General features: G+C 37.7%; 1 protein-coding gene across 2 annotated transcripts in view; it reads left to right on the top strand.

Annotated features, from left to right (window-relative positions):
- Positions 1-18,999, top strand: part of WDPCP (WD repeat containing planar cell polarity effector) — a 148,202-nt gene that overhangs the window by 39,360 nt on the left and 89,843 nt on the right. Inside the window, exons 3-7 of one of the 2 annotated variants that reach the window (XM_054290332.1) lie at positions 5,835-5,919; positions 7,646-7,690; positions 8,448-8,498; positions 10,928-10,998; positions 11,249-11,308. In XM_054290332.1, coding sequence (XP_054146307.1) covers positions 5,859-5,919; positions 7,646-7,690; positions 8,448-8,498; positions 10,928-10,998; positions 11,249-11,308 — 288 coding nt within the window. In that variant the 5' untranslated portion in view covers positions 5,835-5,858. The remainder of the gene's footprint in view (positions 1-5,834; positions 5,920-7,645; positions 7,691-8,447; positions 8,499-10,927; positions 10,999-11,248; positions 11,309-18,999) is intronic. The other variant, XM_054290333.1, reaches the window with a different exon arrangement.

Here is an 18,999-nt window from a genome sequence, read left to right as displayed (position 1 = left end):
AATATATCAAACAGTTGTGGCTTCATACAGCTATAAAAGGATGAAGTCTGTCTTGTAAGATTGGGAGAATATTTTGCATTTTTTTATCTGTGAGAACATGATAGAGAAAAAATTTAACTGGTCTATTTTTAAATGAATAATTACACTAAATTTTAAGTTGATGTAGCTAAAAATGTAAAAGATAGTATGTCTAAAATTTTATTTTATGTGTTTTACACAAAGAAATTGCTGTATCAACATAAAGCATATATCAAGTAGCTACTGATCTAATACAGGTAGTTCAGTCTGAACTTTAACTTCCAGAGTCAAATAGTACATTTTTGAATCATATTTGTGCTGCAGGGAGTTTCTCTCCTTGGTGAAGGACAAATTGGTCACGAAGAGGAAGAAAAAACTGGCAGTGATTTCTACTCCAAATATTATTTCACAGAAATAGAATTTTGTAGAATGCCTTGATGACTTACCTTGTTTGTTGAACATTAGGTATCCAAGTTAAAAATTAGCCATTGTGAGTGAGCTGTAGCAGTGCCAGAGATTGGATGTTAACCTTTGCAAGGTGGAGGAAGGGAGACAGAAGTAACTGAGGGTAATCTGCTCTGGCATCTATAGCTAGTAGAGCTATTGCATAATCAATCCAAAATCAAATGAAAAAATATGTATTTTTATGAATTAGAGTTCATTGCACCTATTACATTTTCCATTTCTCTGAAAAAATTAGACCCTGGGAAGATGAAAGCAATCTGGATTCTGCACCTGGGATGGGGCAGCCCTGGATGTACAGCCTGGGGAATGGGAGGCTGGAGAGCAGTGCCATGGAAAGGGACCTGGGGATCCTGGTCCATGGCAAGGTGAACATGAGCCAGCAGTGCCCTGGCAGCCAGGAGGGTGACCTGTGTCCTGGGGGACATCAGGGACAGCATCCCCAGCCAGGCAAGGGAGGGGATTGTCCTGCTCTGCTCTGCACTGGGGCAGCCTCACCTCATGTGCTGGGGGCAGCTTTGGGTGCCATGGTATAAAACAGACATGAAGGTGTTAGAGAGTGTCCAAGGGAGGGCACAAGGATGGTGAAGGGTCTGGAGGGGAAGCTGTGAGGAGTGGCTGAGGTCACTTGGTCTGTCCAGCCTGGAGGAGACTGAGGGGGAACCTCAGTGGAGTCTTCAACATCCTCATGAGGGGAAGAAGAGGGGCAGGACCTGATCTCTTCTCTGTGGTGACAGGACTCGAGGGAATGGCCTGAAGGTGTGTCAGGGGAGGTTTTTGTTGGATATCAGGACAAAGTTTTTCACCCAGAGGGTGATTGGTCACTGGAACAGGCCAGCCAGAGTTCAAGAATCATGCAGGGCCAGGAGTTGGGTTTCAATGTTCCTTGTGGGTCACTCCCAACTCAGAATATTCTGTGATTGTTTCCATGGAGTAGTAGAACACAAAAGGGTAGCTTGTGACAATTTTTATAAAATAATTCCTGACATTGTATTATTTGCCAAAGAAAATCTGATTACATGTAAGTAATGAAAATGGATTCTGTAGTGTTTTCTTTTATTTGGGCATTTTGTCCTATAACCTCTGCCCAACCCCGTATCCAGAGCACCTCATCTAGTACATATATGGATGCCATTGCAGCAGTTTTGTGACTTTGCCATGGCATAGAGGGACCTGCTCCCGACTGACTTTGTATTTTGTCTTGCCTCCACTCCTAGGAGTGTGCCCCAAACATCATCAATATTTTGGGGGGGATCTCCCTTGTTTGCTGCTCTTTCACTAGGAATGCTGACTTTCTGGGAGCACATTCCTGGGCCCACCTTCAATGGAATAGGCAGATGGTCATCACGGGCTGCCCTGTATCATGGCAGCTACAGGGTTTACTCTTCTAGGGACACTTCGGATAGTGTTGTCACACTGAGCCATGCTTCTGGCACATGAACTGCCAAATTCAGATGGTCTCTTGTAGTCACCATCTCCTGTTCTCTAGGGATGCCTTGTGGAGGCTGACCTAGAACAGAGACTAGATGGAGCTAAAGAATAAAGTAGGGATTTGTCAAAAGGCCTCAATGGATACACCTTGGGCAGCACAAGAGCCCAGCCAGGGCTATACCCCAGATGAACCCAAAAAGGTCACAAAATGCCCAACTGGTCACAGGGTCTCACACTGGTTCTGGTTCATTAGCATATTGGAGCTAATTGTTCAGTTACAGCTTTAGCCCATGAAGTCGCATTGTTCTTGTTTTCTCTCTTCATTCCACCATTGTTTATGCTCTTGGGCTTGAGATCTGGATCTGTTGTCCTTCTCCCAAGTAGAGAAGGAATGGTTTTGTCTCCCTGCTCTGTGAAGAGAGCTTACCGTCCCCCAGTACGAAGCCCAGACCCACACACTGAAGCAATACAGATCTGAAAAATAGAAAAGCTAAAACCTGAGGTGTCACTAGACTGCTCCTAGTATGTTTTCAGAGGATGCACTCACCTTGGGAGCTGAGCACTGCCTTTCACAAGTACCCCGCTCTCCCAGGTGACTATGGAAAGAGGAAATGCAGCACCAGTGCCCTGGATCACTCATGCAGCGCATAGTTTCTAATTATTTGTCATGACAGAACCTATATTGGAGGTGTCAGAGAGAACTCTTGATATCAATTTTAGCATTTGTTCGTGTTATAAAGTGGCAGGGCAATTATTTTCTGCATGAATAGTTACCAAACTGAAGATTTTTTTTAAACAAAACAATCCTCACACAGATACTGGCACAAGCTGACCATTGCAAAACATCTCCATTTGTCAGTAAGCTTTTGCAACCACTAAAATATCCCTGTTGTTTGTGGTGGCATTGTGAAAGCAGACAGTAAATGTTGTGTGAGCCAGAAAAAGAACCAGCTGTTAAGCTGAATTCCAGTTTTACCTTAACAGGAGAGTTATTTCAACCCATTTTTTCTAAATTCTAATCAATTTTAAAGGGAGAGGGATAGAGTGCTTAAAGCTCAATGGCAGGAATTTTTCTATGCTGTCACACCTACCTTCTTTGCAATAGCAGGGCCCAACTCATAGAGTAAAAGGAATATTGTACATTCTGAGAGGCATTTTTCAAATACAAAAAGATCACTTTGTCGTCATCATCCTCATCCCCATTGTGCTGGAGTTTAATGATGTGGGAAATGGTGAGATATTGTTGCATAACTCTGAAAGCTGGCATGTATTCCTTCAAAGGGAACAAGCAAGAATAATTCCTCTGAAAAAAGTACTCAGACTTGAAAATGCCATATTTTGATACAGAAGCAAATTTTCTATCTTTTTTTATTTTTACTGTAGAATGTAACTAATCAGAAAGTATTTCAGATTAGAGTTTGTTACATTGGAACAGTATTTTTGGGCAGTTGTCCATTTTCACTGGCACAACAGTTACAAGCATTCCAATAATTAGCTGGTTAGTGAGTGTTCAGAGTCCAAGGAAAGGGAGAAGAAAAAATCTAAAGTCTCAAAATTCTGGTAATTGACAAATCTCTTCTCCCTTTTTAGGTACAAGGAGAATTTTGCTTCCTCTTCATTATTCAGTGTGAAAGGGTGTTCTTTAGAAGTCTGAGTTTTTAACATTTTCTTACAAAATTTCTTTTTTTCACATTTTGAGGACAAATTTCTTAAAAGTGTGCATCTTGGACACTGAGTATTTAGTGTCCATTTGAAAACTTGCTTCTGCTTTTTGGCAAGTTCCCTCTCTGTGTCTGATAACAAAAAATAAGGACTTGAAATTCTTTTCTGACCTGTCAGGTGGGAAAGCACTCAGCAGCATTAAAGAATTATGGGATGGCTTTATATTCAATAGGAGGACACAACTTGAAGTGTCTATGGAGCCTACATAAAGAGCTTTGGAATAATCTGGGCTGTTTATGTTAAATTGTCACGCCAAAATCTTCTAGTCTTACCTTGTTATTTTGTGTTTGTGCAGTAAGATTTTGGTAGTAGGGGGAAGATTTTATTTTATTTCTCACTATCTTGTTTGGTATTAAATTAAACTGATTTCCCCAAGTCAAGTCTGATTTGCCCATGGTGACAGACAGTCAGTGATCTCTCCCTGCCCTTATCTCACCTCCCTTTAATTCTATTTTCTCTCTCCTGTGCTGCTGACCAGAGCAGAGAGAGCAGCTTTGGTGTCCAGCCAGGGTCACCCCAGCACACCTTGCTTTGGGGCAGATGTACCTTCTCTCCTGCTGCACAGATCATCTACCACTTGATGGTGTGTGAGTTTTGTTTTAGTCAAGCCATGACAGGATTTTGAGGGGCTCACTCAAAATGATGACTTCCTATTAGTGAGAGATTCCAATCTAGGATCTGTGGGCCCTGTGGAATGCAAGTTTGGTTTCACTTGCTAACATAAGTAAGTAAGTAAGTTAAAAATGAGAAAACAGATAAAATTATATTGTACAATCTCCTTTTACTTTAGTCCACATGGTAAAGGAGGGGCTGCCCTCATCTATATTTATACCAAAAATGGTTCTCATGTTCAACTGACCACCATGCTCCTAATCCTCTATTTTTTTCCAAACCTCATTCTCACCTAAGATGAAAGTATATTCTTTTACTAGGTGTGTGTTGTGAGCTTTTTTTGTTTGTTTTTGCTGGTTTGTTTTTATGGGGTTTTTTTTGACAGAACTGTAGGATTTACTAAGTCAGCAAGACTTTTTGTACATTTGGGGATCAGTGGAAAGAAAATGCTATTTCCACTTGGTGCTATTTCAGTGGATTAGGCAGTTCTTCAAACATAAATATCAGCTTGAGTGATAATTCCTCAAGGTCTCCCAGCTTCCTTGGTGCTACCTGAGATCCTTGCACATCATAGCACTCTTGACATAAAGGTCTGATACTCTGTGTGATAAAAATTTTGCAATTATTATCTAAATTGATTCATTTTCTAAAAGGCACTCTTGGGAACCAAAGATACCACTTAAAAAATATATAGTACCATACTAGCAGTGGTTCTAAAGGTTGCTGCATTGTGTGAACACCTCTGCTCAGTCCAGCTTTCAGTGGGTGCCCAGGTTTAGCAGATGAAGTGAAAATAGTTGGACTGGTGGCCCATTTAAGACTACAGCACTGCAGGAAATCACTCAGGTGAGTCTTCTGGTTACTGTGTCTAGGAAAATTCCCAATGCTCCTTTGAAACACAACATGTCCTCCACTGGGAACATTCAGAGGGATTGTCCAAAAAAACTTTGCAGGCATTTAATAACAATGTAATAATAATAATGATAATAATAATAATAATAATAATACTTCAACACATATTCTATATGCTTCACATCTGTTGTTTTGCCAGTTCTAATTGATATAAGTGATTTGGGATGTCTTAATTTAGAAAGACATCATTTGTTTTGACACTATAACTAATGCCTGCAAATACTGTGTTCAAAACTGTTTCTTTAATATATTGACACTTCCCAATGTACAGAATTTTAAAAATTTGGCCTTAAGATCAAATTCTCATATCTAAACCACATATTTAAGTAGTGGATTCAGTTTTGCATATGTCAAGGTAATAACCATACAGGAAGAGTAGATGATAATGTGTATATTAGAAGCATGAAGCACAAAGTTATTTGCTTTAGTGAGAGCAGTTGTACATTTAAATAATTGTTTTCTCTCTGTGTTTGATGTGTATGTGTATATTATGTTACTTATCCTATTCTTTCTCAAACATTATTTATTTTAACTGCAGTTTAAATCTACAGCTTACATGTAACAAAATATCATCAGTGTTAGGTTCTTCCAGCACTTAGGTTCCAAAATAATTGCCATTTCAGTGGTGATGAAGGGTAAAAAATTGGCTCATGCAGTTCCTTTCCTTCTTTTGCTAGTGCTAAGGCTCCATATATTACCAGATGTCCTTCTGCCTGACTGAGATGTTTCTGTGGTCTTTGAAGACCAACTTACATATTAGAGGTAAGCTGTTATCTGTTACCAAAACAAATCATCAAAGCTTGTTGATGGATATTAAACGATTATAAAATTCTGAATACCCAAATGAAGTTTTTTTTATACTGAGGAGAAAGAAAATTAGCAGCAATACAGAGTTTGAATTTGGTCAACTTCTTTGTTTTTCTTGTCATGTAACTGGAGCATCCTTTCAAATAAAATATATTAAGAATATATTTGATTGAATGTATTTTCCTTCTCAGGAAGCTGTGGCCTGCTTGACTGTGAGCTTCAGTTTAATGGCTAGTTTGGGTGAATGATCCACAGTCAAGTGCACTGCAGAGGCATTGTCATTTGTACTCAATGTGAAAATAACAGATTACTGCATGTTTTGGGTATTTTGCATGATTCCTTGATATTTCATGCTTACAAGGATACATTTCTGTTATTAATTGATTATTCCAAAACACATATGACTAAACCCTAGCCATGTGTACATTACCTTTATTCATCTTGCCTTGCTAAAATTCCTAAAGTATAATTATTATAAAACCCACTAGTTTAAAAGTGGGCCATATCAAAAGATTATTTATGACACATCATGTCAATTGTACTGTACAATAATTTTGTACAGTACAATTGACATGATGTGTCAATTATCAAAATATTATTTTGAATAATCAACTGATATTCAGCTGAATGTTATTACTCAGATATTGACTCAGTGTGCCTTGACATCCCATCTTCGTGTGAGAACTCTTCTATGACAGCAATAACATCTAAAACTCAAGAGCTGTATTTCATAGAAAAATCTGATGGTTTAAGTGAAAACACAGTTGTGATTTATTGTAATTAAGGCTCTGCTGTGGAGTACCATGCCTATTTTTCACTTTTGACCTTTTTGCTTCCATTTATTCATTGCCTAGGTGCCTCATTCAAAAATTCTGAGGCAGAAGGGAGGATGATGTCCTGGTTTAAAACCTGACTGCCTTTTCAGTGCCTTCCTACATTTTTTTCCATGTAAGGAATTTCTCCCTGTGGAATTTGCCTGTCTGACTTTAGGAGGACACACATGCAGTGAAAAATTAATTATTTTAAAACAAGGCAACATAATGCTGTACTTAGACATACCCAATGGAGCTTGCCATGGCACCCCTAAGTCAACCTGTCAGCCTCATAAGGAACTGACTGATGGGGTTGCAGCCCCTATGCAGCTGAAATATCCAGATTTCTGTGCCACAGGAACCAACTAGATGATAATACCTGCAAATTAAGAATATTGGATCCTTTGAAAGAGCAGCTTTATGAGTTCATGAATCTTAGAGAACAACTCCAACCTGTTGTTATTAGCTCAGCTGTGTCAGTCATCAGAAAACATTTTAAAGTTATTCCAAGATACATTTTTCACCATGATCCTTACTTTTCCTTGTGAAAGAACACAAAATATGCTAATTAGGAAGGTGGTAAAAAATACTTTTCCATGTGTGCAGCTGGAAGGGAATCAAAGTGTATGTAAGGGAAATGACAGCTCCAAATAAATGGAAAGGCTTGTCCATCCTTCTTTGTGCCTTTGCTGGTTCTTGAAAATCCCAATGGTATTCAGGCTATATACTATGCTTGTATTTTAACACCAAACATTGCTTTAGCAGGCAAAAATTGAGATGCTGAACCTTGCTTTCTAAGTTGTGTTCTGTTTCTAGTAGTTAATTCTGTTTCTAGTAATAATTTAATGTATTTACATTTAATTGTACAGATGAAGACATTGGGATCCACCAGTACTGTGACAAGAAACACCCAGGTAAAATACAAATACTGAAACTGAGCAAAACTTCAGGATATTCAGTGTTTGACACCAACTGCTTGCTCTTAAAAATGCAGCTTCAAATTTCTTGCTAGTATATACCTCTGTATTTCTATGGAATAAGGAAACACAGAAAGAGTTTCTCTCTCCAAACTTATGTAGGAATATTAAAAACTTTTTAAACCACAGAAAGGGGGAAAAAAATCACATAAACCAAACTGTTATGTAACTAAAACCCCCAGTGGGATTTTACACTCTGAATTCTTAGGGGGTTTAAGGTATTTTGTGTTGTGTGGAGCCCAGGGCACGGCCGGGTGACCGCCGGGATCCCAGCAGAGGGCATCTCTGCCTGCCCTCCGGAATGGCCATTCCGGGACGGGCCATCCATTGCCTTGATCTCATTAATCCTGCTGATCCTCGGAGTGTCCCCAGGGGCCGGAGGGGCTCTGGGGCTGGGGTTCCCCCCTTGCCGCCCGTCCCAGCGCTGTTCCCCGGGGGCTGACGGACCGACGGAGCCGGCGGACCGCGCTCCTGCCTGCGGGGCTGGGGCTCGGCCGTGCCAGCCCACCGGTGCCAGCCTTGCTTTCGCTGCCAGTTTAACACATCTGCCCTGCAGGCTGAAAGCACCGGGGCTGCCTGGAGTGGTTTGGAAATTTCTGTGTTTTATCCAACTGTGCTGGTCTTCTCGCTAATATTAATATTTGCTGACAGCAGTTGTAAGGATTAATTCATCTTTTCATCCTCTTTCCTTTAGCATCACAGATGAAGTACACTTACTTAGAAGAGAAGCAAAAGCTAGCAGAATGTGAGGATATTTTCTGAGTTTCTTCTTACAGTAAGATCAAATAGCAAATTGGGATTGGTTATGCCCCTGGAAGAGCATTAAAATAACCTCAGACTGCTTCCAATATAACTTTCTGCACATGTCATCTAAGACTGATGATCACAGAACTACACAGCACAAAACAATTGAAAATTTGTAATTTTTCCTTCCTGGTATATTTGCAATCTGTTTTTTTTTTTTCCTGTCACTAAGCATGGCAGCATTTATTGCTTTTCCAGTCCATTGTCAAAAGGAATCACAAAAATAACCCAGATTTTTCCTTATGAAATTTACTTAGCAGATGAGCAATAAACATTTTCCCAATTGTCTCTCACCTTGCAACACCAACTGGCTTAAAACTGGAAATTGTAACTAAAATACTTTCAGTCAAATAGACTAATAATAATAACTAATAATAATTCCAGACTAATAATCAGTTGCCTTCATAGAATGGTTTTAGCTTTGAAACATTTACACTGTCCCTGCATCACCTGGTTAAAGGCAATTTCAGTTCATGCTATCACACAGCAGTACTGTGACAGTTAGTGATGTTTATGTTAGTACAACTTTTCTTTACCTTAAGTTTTACAACTCCTGCATTGCTCAGAGTGTATATTAATGTTCAAACATTATTACATGACAACCCTAAAAAATCAAATTGATTTTTTAGATAACTTCACAAAACCATGTCTGTGCTGTTAGCTTATCCAAATGAAAATTCCCATGGAATTGTGCATGCATATGAAGGCAAAACGTGTTCTGGAAGGATTAGTTCTTCCCATCACTGCAAGGTGTGTTTGGAGCAGGCTGAAGCCCCGCTGGGGATGGGTGTGAAGGTGCAGCCATGTGGCAAATCCACACCTGCTGCAGAGGATGCTGTGTCAGGCGGGGTCAGTGCAGCTCTGGGAAGGTGGGCAGGTGAGGGAGGGCTCTAGGCAGGGAGGAGCCTCACAGGTTTGCATCACTGTGCTCAGTGTAGTGGTATCCCACAGGGCTGCATGTGTGAAAGGAGGAGCAGGCCCAGATAACCCTTGTCACCAGCAGCCCCAGTGGTGCCTTTTACATGTGTGATGGGCAACAGGACCTGAAGCTGCTGCACCCTGTCCCTGGGAATGCAGGGGTGCCCCTAGCATGGACCCTGCACAGCACATTTTGCAAAGAGGAGCACTGGGAAACTTTATTCACAGCTGTTGATTTGTACAGATAGTTTGGTATCTGTACAGGCAATTTCCCATTTTGCATATGTGGATAAATATTCCAGTATTTATGAAAGCACCCATTGAAAATGTGATCTTACATGCCTAATTAATATTATCATAACAGTTCCACCAACGCTGGCTTCAGTCCAATGAAACACAAAGAGAAGTTGTATGTTGGTGTCCTCTTTTGTTGGTGTTTGAAATCCTTCATTTTTTCACTGTATAGCACTTCTATTGTAAGCTGCTTTTTGCAGGGAGGTTTAAGCACAACTGCTAAGTCATTCAGTCTGGAAGTTGGCATACAAACTGACAGCTTGGAGCTCAAAACTTTTCATCAGGTTTCCTTTAAATAGGAATAGATTATAAACAATGTGTTCTAGTTTCTCATGGTTTTATTGTACACTTATGAGTAGAAAACTGCTCACTTTTAAATGAAGAAATTTCACAAGTTATTAGAGCCTGATTCTCAGCCATGAAACAAGCCAGTTATTGGCAACTCCAGAGGAAGCTTTGCCTCCTGGTTGCTCAAATTAATGTATTAGGCCAGGATTTTCACAATAGTGTGCTGAACACTAATAAATTTGTTAAAGGACTTCAGCTTTTTCTTTGCTTGACTTGGCAGATTCTTCAGACTAAATTTGCAAGAAAATCCTATAAATAACTAGACTCCATAAGTTATGGCATTCACATTTGCCTGTAGTTAATATTTCTATATATGCATATATTCATGCATATATATTTTGCAGACATGTTAGTGCCTGCTTTTTGTAATTAGGCAATGAAGTGTTAGTTCAGAAGAATAGAATCTATTTAGGATGCTTGAAACTTGAAACTGAGTTAATATACTGAACAGCAGATACTTTTTCACTGCAAGTGCCTAGCAGCTGGGTAAGCTTTCCATACAATTGCCGTGGGGAAATCATGGTCATTGTGGATAGAGCATGCCAACTGTTCCTATGATTGAGCCTTCCAAAAACAGACCCTTTGACAATAGAAACCATGGTCGTTTCCTTCCAGCTGTAGGTAAGTTCTACATGTAAGGCAACTCCTAGAAATCTTGGATTTGTGGAAGGAAGTTCAACTCATAGAACTTTTTTAAAATGACACACATAAATGTGTGTTTGCACACACACACTTTATATGTATACAGTCACTTACATATACACATTTCTCTACCATCTTTATTTTTTTCCCCTCACTTTTATTTGACAGCTCGAGATTATCCTTGGATCCTGAAAACCAAGCGAGCGGACAAACTGCGAGATGCGCTCAAGGAGGTGGAGGTATGGTTCAGAAAGGTTCAAGCACAGCAACATCTAATCTGGTTTTCAAACCTCTTTCAACAGCTTTAATTTTCATAAAGATCCAACTCTCCCAGTGATGATAAATGTGCTTTTGTCTGGTGGGCTCTTCTGAAACAGCTGCATCTTTGTGTGGCATTTTTCATCTGTTAACTGGAAAATCAGAAGTCTGTTAACTGATAGTGACAATGTGTGCTGCCAACTCCATTCTCTGTTTTCTGTTGTCCTTTAGGACTTAATGCAGAACACTCCATGTGTGCTGAGCAAGTGGAAGAACAAACATACCTGTCAGGTACAGTGTCATCAAAAGGTCTTGCAGTGTTCAGTTGGTGGTGCTGAACAGCCATTCAGTGATAGGAGCAGTAGTGTTAAAATGTTAACACAGAAAATCACTGGAGTTTTTTTAATATGTGGGCCCTTGTTAAGTAAATTTGGTTTATTTAAATTTCTACCCTGAAAAAAGTCCTTCAAAGAAAAAGCCTGGGGTTTATCAACACAAAGAAATTACATTAAAAGGCCCTGATTCTGTGAGATGATCATGGTGATGATTACTATTATTATTGTTAATTATTGTTATTGTTATTACTACTGTTACTGTTTAGGGAAACTGAAAGCATCCTGTACCTCAAAGGAGCAGCTATGTATTAAAATATATAGACAGGTCTGGAATCTGTGTTATATTATTTTTATGTCTTAATTATCTATTTACCTGTCACAAATCTTTTTATTTTATGCTTGTGTAATATGGAAGGGAAGTTATAACTCTAAACCAACAAGATCATTAATCAAGTTATGTGATAAAAGATATTGTGACATGTGGCACACAAATAGTTATGTCTCTGGCTATATGAGTTCCACATTTTGTGTACAAGAAACCCTTTTTCACATTCTCACTAAGACAGAACAGTAGAGCAGGGAGGAGTGCTGAACATGAAGTGCTCCATAATCATGTGCTTCTTCTGAAAAACATATGTAGTGAATTTTGTATGTTTATACAACTTTCATGAGGAAATGCATCATATTTGAAACTGCTTTGGCATGGGGAATATTTGTCAATATTACTGTTTCAAAAAAGGAACTTTGTCTTCTAACTTTTCTGCTTTTTCAGACTCATAATTTTTTCTTCTTATTCAAGTAGTTCCAAATGTGTGTCAGCAGAATGATTGTTAAATATCCAAACACTGTACAGCTAAAATTCTAGAAATGCCTTTGAGAATAGCAAAATTTTTAAATGCTTGATATGCCAAATGGTATGTAGTCTTTTCATATCAATAATAAAAATATGATTGTCTAAGCTACATTTGCCTATCAGATCTTACTGCTAGTAAATGTATATCATTCACATACAAATTACATAGTATACATCTGTGAATGTTAATCTTCTAGAGCTGATTTAAATATTAATTGCTAATTTGGGGGAATCATTTTTTCCTGTTATTATTGTTCCAATTAGGAAAGGAATTTGGTTAAGAAACACCAAGTCAATTAGCTGTGAGTGCATTCATTTGCATCCCAGTTTGCTGTCTCTTCATTTGCTTTCCTTGTCCATTCTCCCTTTACCATTTTCCTTCCCCTCCCATTCATCAGCATCCACCTGCAATGTGTACAGTACATACTTTGGAAAAGTAAACTTCTTGCCAGATGTGTCGTCCTGCCTACATAATATAACACCTTTGGCTATCAGTTCTGTATAAAATTCTTCTTTATTTTTTAACTTCACATCCTCTAGGTTATTTCAGGCTTACATCAACATGAATGAGACAAAGGCAATTTAACTTATTTCTTCTATGAAATGGGAAATAAATGAGATGGGTGTTTTCATCTTAGTGTATTAGGTATTGAACCATATAAAGGAGTAGTTTAATAAATTGAGTATTTGGGGTGTTTTTCAGATGGCTTCTGAGGCCACACTATAAGTGATGGTACAGGTTATAACATAACCAGGGTGAAAGTTCCAGATAAAAATCATAGTAATTTCTCTGTCCTTAAATTCTGCTTTTGGTTTCTCAATCACAAAACAAAATGTTTTTGTTTAATAGTGACTGATAATTGAAATCTCCAACAAGGGTTAGAGTGTTCTGCCAAAACAATTGTGTTATTCTACTTTCTGTCTTCCTGAAAATGAAAGACCTCCAACAAATGAAAATAAATAGAGAAAAATTAATCATTTGGATGAGTCTAGAACAGAAAAGCTGTCTTCTATCAATTTTGATGTCAGATGGTTTGTTTTTCTGCTGCTCATCTGTCTTTGAGCATTTGGCAGCAATAATTGAACTGTCCCTCTTTGATGCAAATGTTGTGAAGCTTCTGGAGAAGATGTTGTATATTTATTTTTAATTCTAAGTAGAATACTAATTAACTGTTTCAGCAGAGAGTGCTTACCACGCAATGATGTCATCTGTGGCATAACACTGATGTATTCACAGCCTTTTTTGGGTGAATACCAGGGCTAGTGGGAAGAGTCCGTATTTGCATTACCTTTGGAGAGTTAAAGCAATGTGTCAGACAAATAGCATCAAGAACATGTAGGAAATTACCCTGATTTTCATAATTTCAATGTTTAGGCCTAAATTTGATCATATGGTTTTAATTATAGTGTCTGTTTTTCCTTTGGTTTTAGTAGCAATACAAGGTCAAACAGACTTTATAGAAATTAAAATATTTAATTCAACAACCACATTTTCCCATTTTTGATTAAATGTTATTTATATTTGAATCTGCCATACCTGTAGCTGAACCAGAAGCAGTTCCCTTTGTATTGTAATAACAATGTGCCATCCAGAAACTCAGTGGCTGCTGTACCTTGAGCAAGACAAATGGAATGAAAACTGAAAGGTGATGCAATGAAAGCAAGACTATGCTTTAAAAAAGTAGTGTGATTTCTCTCAGATTTTGTGCAAAACAAGCATAAGGCTGCTGCCAGTGTGCGTTCTGTAGCCTAAATATACAGTATACCACTATTCCTAATCCCTTACACTTCCTCCAGCACTTCCATCTTAGAAGTGGCCCACAGGCAAAAATTAGGGGCTGTAATTTTAAATGTGCATCTGCCAAAATTGAGTGTGCAGTCATGTTAACTGTTCATGTGCAAATGGCCAATTAGACTCCATGCAAATTCCCCAATGAGAAATCCAGTTGTCTTGCCTGCAGATTATCTTGTCCATTGCATGAGTGTGTTTCTCAAAGTTGGCTTTTCTATATGAGTTTGCCTAGAATGACCATAATACTGGCCAGTATTTCATTTTATGCTATATTACTTTTTTCTTTTTTTTCTTTTTTTTTTTTTTGGTGTGCAATCAGTGTAAAAGAAGTTTTGTATTTACTTTCTTGTCCATTGCCAAAAAACCCCAATGACCTTTATTTTTGCAGTCCTAAGTCTACATTCCACCACTACTTAGAGCATCTGAAATAGATGATGTGCCAGTTCATGTAAACATAACCTAGACAGTACAGGGATTTTTGTCAAGGAGTTTGCTCTCATATTTAGAAGAGCTTAGTTGAGTCCTAAAGGACTGAGGTCTTCTCTTTAGCTCTGTTCCAGTAGGGTCTGAACCCACATCATTTCTGTATGGTACTTCTGATCCCCAACTTTGATGACCTGTGTTGAGATGCTGAAATAATCCTGTAATCTTCAGTTAGCTGATGTCAAAGGAAAATAAATAAACCATAAAAGAAGGATGACAGGAAAAAGACAAGAAGTCTTTACAATAAGATGCCACTGTGCTCTTCAGCTTTCCCTGCCAAGGAGTAATAACCTAAGGAATTAATTTTATCAGTATTGTTGAGTTTGCTCAGCTCTGATCTGGCTGCTTCTTGTCTTTGTCTCCTTCTCTAATTCTTTGGAATGCTTTTAAGTTTTGCCACAAAATCATGAAATCTTCCTATGAAACGATGCCATTGCTTAGGGTTTGGTTTTACAATATAAAGCAATAAAAATAAATGAGCTCTAGCTGAAACATTTGATTTCCAAATTTTTTTTAGTTTTACTATTTGCATTATGATGTTGAATTAAGCACATGCCAACATTGTTATACAGTTTATTGTATAAAAGCCAAGCACCAGCTATGAATCATATCTGTTACCTGCTAATGAAAAAGATTTATGTCTACTTTGCTAAATTGTTTTGATTTTATTTAGTTGTATTTTTGTTGCAATTTACATATGTGTATAAATAGTTTTTCTGTTGCCATCGTCAACATACTTAGAACTGGATTCTGAATTGAGCTCCACAGCAATATTTTCTTGCTTGTTCTGTCAGTACAATGCCCATTAGCAAACTGATTTAGCAAGGCACATGGTGACGTAGCACATTTGATGTCAAAACCAAGACATTCTGTCTAGAATATGTGAGAAGCCAGCACCCATCCCCAATTACTAAGAGGAACACTGCCCTCATATTAAATTCTTTTGGTTGCTTTTGATCACAACCATTAATGTGTTGTGTGGTTTTAGATATTTGGAGCTAGAAGTACAAATGCATTGATTATTGTGAAACAGTAACGTGTAACAACAATAACTTCATCTGTAATAAGGCATGCAACACAGTAATTATGGTGGGGTGGCTAAGAAAGCAATCTGGAATGAAGAGGTGGGGAAAAACCCTGGGAACCTGCTTGAACAAGAAGTGCTTTGCAAATCTCTTCTCCTTTTGCATATTCCTTTGTCAGTTGGGCTCTCTAAGGGAAAACAGTTTGCAGCAATATTTTTTACAGGCATATTTTCCTTCTCTTCCAATTTTAATCAGATAGAAGCAAATCCTGGCTTTGCTCCACAGGTATCTTTTTAGGTAGAAGAGCTGATAAGCAGCTGAGCTGCACGAATGAGGAGTCAAGAGCTCAGGCTTCTGAGGATAAAGGGATCTACTTAAGTAGATGCTTAAGTTGTACTAAAGTCTGTAAGTCATGAACCTGCACTTAAGTCCTTTGCTTAATAAAAACTATCTCAAATACATATTAGAGCACTTTGCTATTGGAGAAGAGAAGGGTTAAGTCTTCTCTTGAGTATCCTCTGCTGCTTATGCCTTTCTTGCTCAGTGGAGAGCAATTTTTAGCATATAAAATACATAATCCTTTCTATCAAAGTCTCCACATTCAATTCCTCCATAACAGAGAAATTAAGTGGCCCTTCCTTCCCAGTATGGAGAATAACCAGGTGCCCAAACTTTTTACACAGACTACATTCAAGGACAAAGTTTCTGCCTTATTCTTCCAATAGGTATGAAGTCATGCTTTCATATTTTATTTAGGAACACCTTGTGACTGTTTAAACTCTGGAGATAGCTCTTCTGATTTTATTTTTCCCATCACAGTACTTCAATCTGAAAAATTTACGATGTGTTTCATCATTGTGAATTTCTTTCCCTAATTTAATATCTCTTAGATGGAATGATGTAGTGCCTTGTGTAAATAATGCCTCTTACATTGGCTTTTATTCCTTAGCATTTATCCTTTGGAGTTGGATCACTGTGTATCCCTGTTCAAGCCACGTTTGCAATCTTCCCTATTTGCTTTATATTCATTCGTGCTTCTGACTGGACTGCTCCCATCCACCAAAATATGAGTTTAACTAGGCAAGCTTAGGTTTAACAGCACCTAAATCTTATTATCATGGAACAGTCTTTGCATAGACTACACAGAATGTAGCAAATTGAAATAATGGTTTCAATTTGAGCACATAAATATTTTCTCTTTTATGGAATATTTTTGATGAAAGATAGCACAGAATCATAGAATTATTTAGAATTGAGAAGACCCTTAAGAGTGAGTCCAGCTGTTAACCTAACGCTCCAAAGTTCATCACTAAAACTTGCCCATAAGTTCTACATCTACACATCTTTAATACCTCCAGGGGTGGTGACTCCACCTGTTCTCTTTAAGTGCCTGCTTGTACTTCATGGCAAACTCTAAGAACTAATTTTTAAAAAACCTCAGTTCTAATCCAAAACATTTTTAAAGGGAGATGGATGAAATACTAACCTTACATGGCAATATAGTGTATAAAGTCTTTGATTAACCTTTTCAATTTAGACTCTAAAAGTTCCTAGAGAATGAACTTAAACCTATGGACCAACCACACTAAGTTATTGTAAGAAAAATTTGTTAAAATACAATTTAAGATTTCTCAAATATCTCAGAGTTCTGAGGAAAGTAACAAGAACGAATGTTTTGCTGTAAAATGAAAGAAGGAGGGAGCACAATAGGAGAAACAATAGAAGTAATGGAAATGATACTACATTTATGTACTATCTATGATTCTGTCATGCCATAGTGATATCACAGAGATCTGTACAGTACTGAAAATCCTTAACATCAGTTTTTAACTAGTTTATAGATGTAAAGGAAAGCATACCCATTAGCATAACATTTATATATTTATATAATTGTCTTGTCCTGAAACACTGGGGAGGTTTTCATTGGTTTCTAGTCTAGCTCTGTAACAGGTGTGATTTATGCCATTAGCAGAAAATTAATACATAGGCATAAAGTGAATTTGCACCCTGACTGCATCATCCCTCTTGTTGGCACATAACACTGAAAGACTGGGGGTGTTTTACTCTCCTCTGTCAGGCTGCTTACATCACAGTTTGGTAGCTCCTGGGTTTCAACCCTCACTTTTTCCAGCAGGTTTTTTGGACAGTTACAGCCAACTGTAGTCAAACCTTGCTGGACTTCATGTTACCAAGTTGGAAATAAATTGTGATTTTATCTAATCTAACTTCAACATAAGGAAAAATTGAAGTTTTGAAAGATTGTAATAAAAGCTGCATGAGTGTAAGCGTGTCTAACATTTTTACTAGGACAAAACCTTAAAGGACATCTGTCATGACAGGGAATACTGAAACATTGACTATATATATATCTATCAAATGAATGTATGATTAGACTTTGGCAGGATGGGAATTAATTATTTGTTCTTAGAAATTCATTTCACATCAGAGGGTTTTATTTGTTTCTACTTCACACATCACTAGAATTTAGTTTTAAAATATGTTGATTAAAGTTGCAAGGGCAGGAAAATAATTTGTTTAAATACACTTGTTCTGTTCTTTGGAGAGCTCAGAGGTAATGTAGCAAAATATGTGTAAATGAGAATTTCCATAACTAAATTTTTGGGAGCAGAGCACTGCATAAGGGACATGCCCAATTGCTGTCCCCAATACTTTTTATTTATTATACAATCCAGTAGATTTTACTGCATGAAAATTCTAAAGATTTTATCATGTTTGTCTCACAGCTCTAACACAGAACAAACAGGATATTTTTTTCTGCCAAATTCTCCTACAAGAACAAGTGTTTCTTTAGTAGTTAAGTTTTCTAAAAGCACAGGGATTTCTTTAAAAATCTACTGTTAGGTAGAAGTAAGAGCTGGAGTCCCAGATTCCTGGCCTTTGGAGGACCCTCTAGACTTGTCTGCAGAGGTCTTTCCACAGAGAATTCTTTTTATGGGCTCTGTTTTCTGAATTCCTGTGCTGTAGTAGTTACATTCAGAAAATGACTAATGGTTTAATTATGCAAAAATAAATGTTTTTCATAACTCCTCCCACAGAGCATTCTCTCTGTCATAGAAGATATTGCATAAGAAGGAACTGATAAATACTGTGACTTAATCTTTGAGATTATATGTATCATTTAATTTAAATTAATTAGGCATGAATATTCAATTAACTCTGAAATAATCCTGTCCAATAGCTTAAATTCTTTCTTTCTAAGGGAGACATCTAAAACATTATGTCAGTGAGTGAATGGATTTATTGGGAGCTCACAGCTATCTCTGTGGTAGGGCACAATTATTTATTTAAACAAAATATGAATGATCAGAAATAACAGGAACAACAAAAAGGTGCTGGTTTTAATTTCTATTAATAACATAGAATTATATTAAACCCTATGTTACATTTTTTACATGCAGGCTAAGCATTTACTTTATACTGAAAATATCAGGTCTATGGATGATAAAGTGATCAGTGTAATTTCCTCCCTCTTT

This window comes from Melozone crissalis, unplaced genomic scaffold (assembly GCF_028551555.1).
Source record: "Melozone crissalis strain CALT ecotype California unplaced genomic scaffold, PUWL_Pcris_2 ptg000081l_1, whole genome shotgun sequence".
Lineage (NCBI taxonomy): Eukaryota > Metazoa > Chordata > Aves > Passeriformes > Passerellidae > Melozone > Melozone crissalis.
This window is presented reverse-complemented; position numbering and strand designations above follow the sequence as displayed.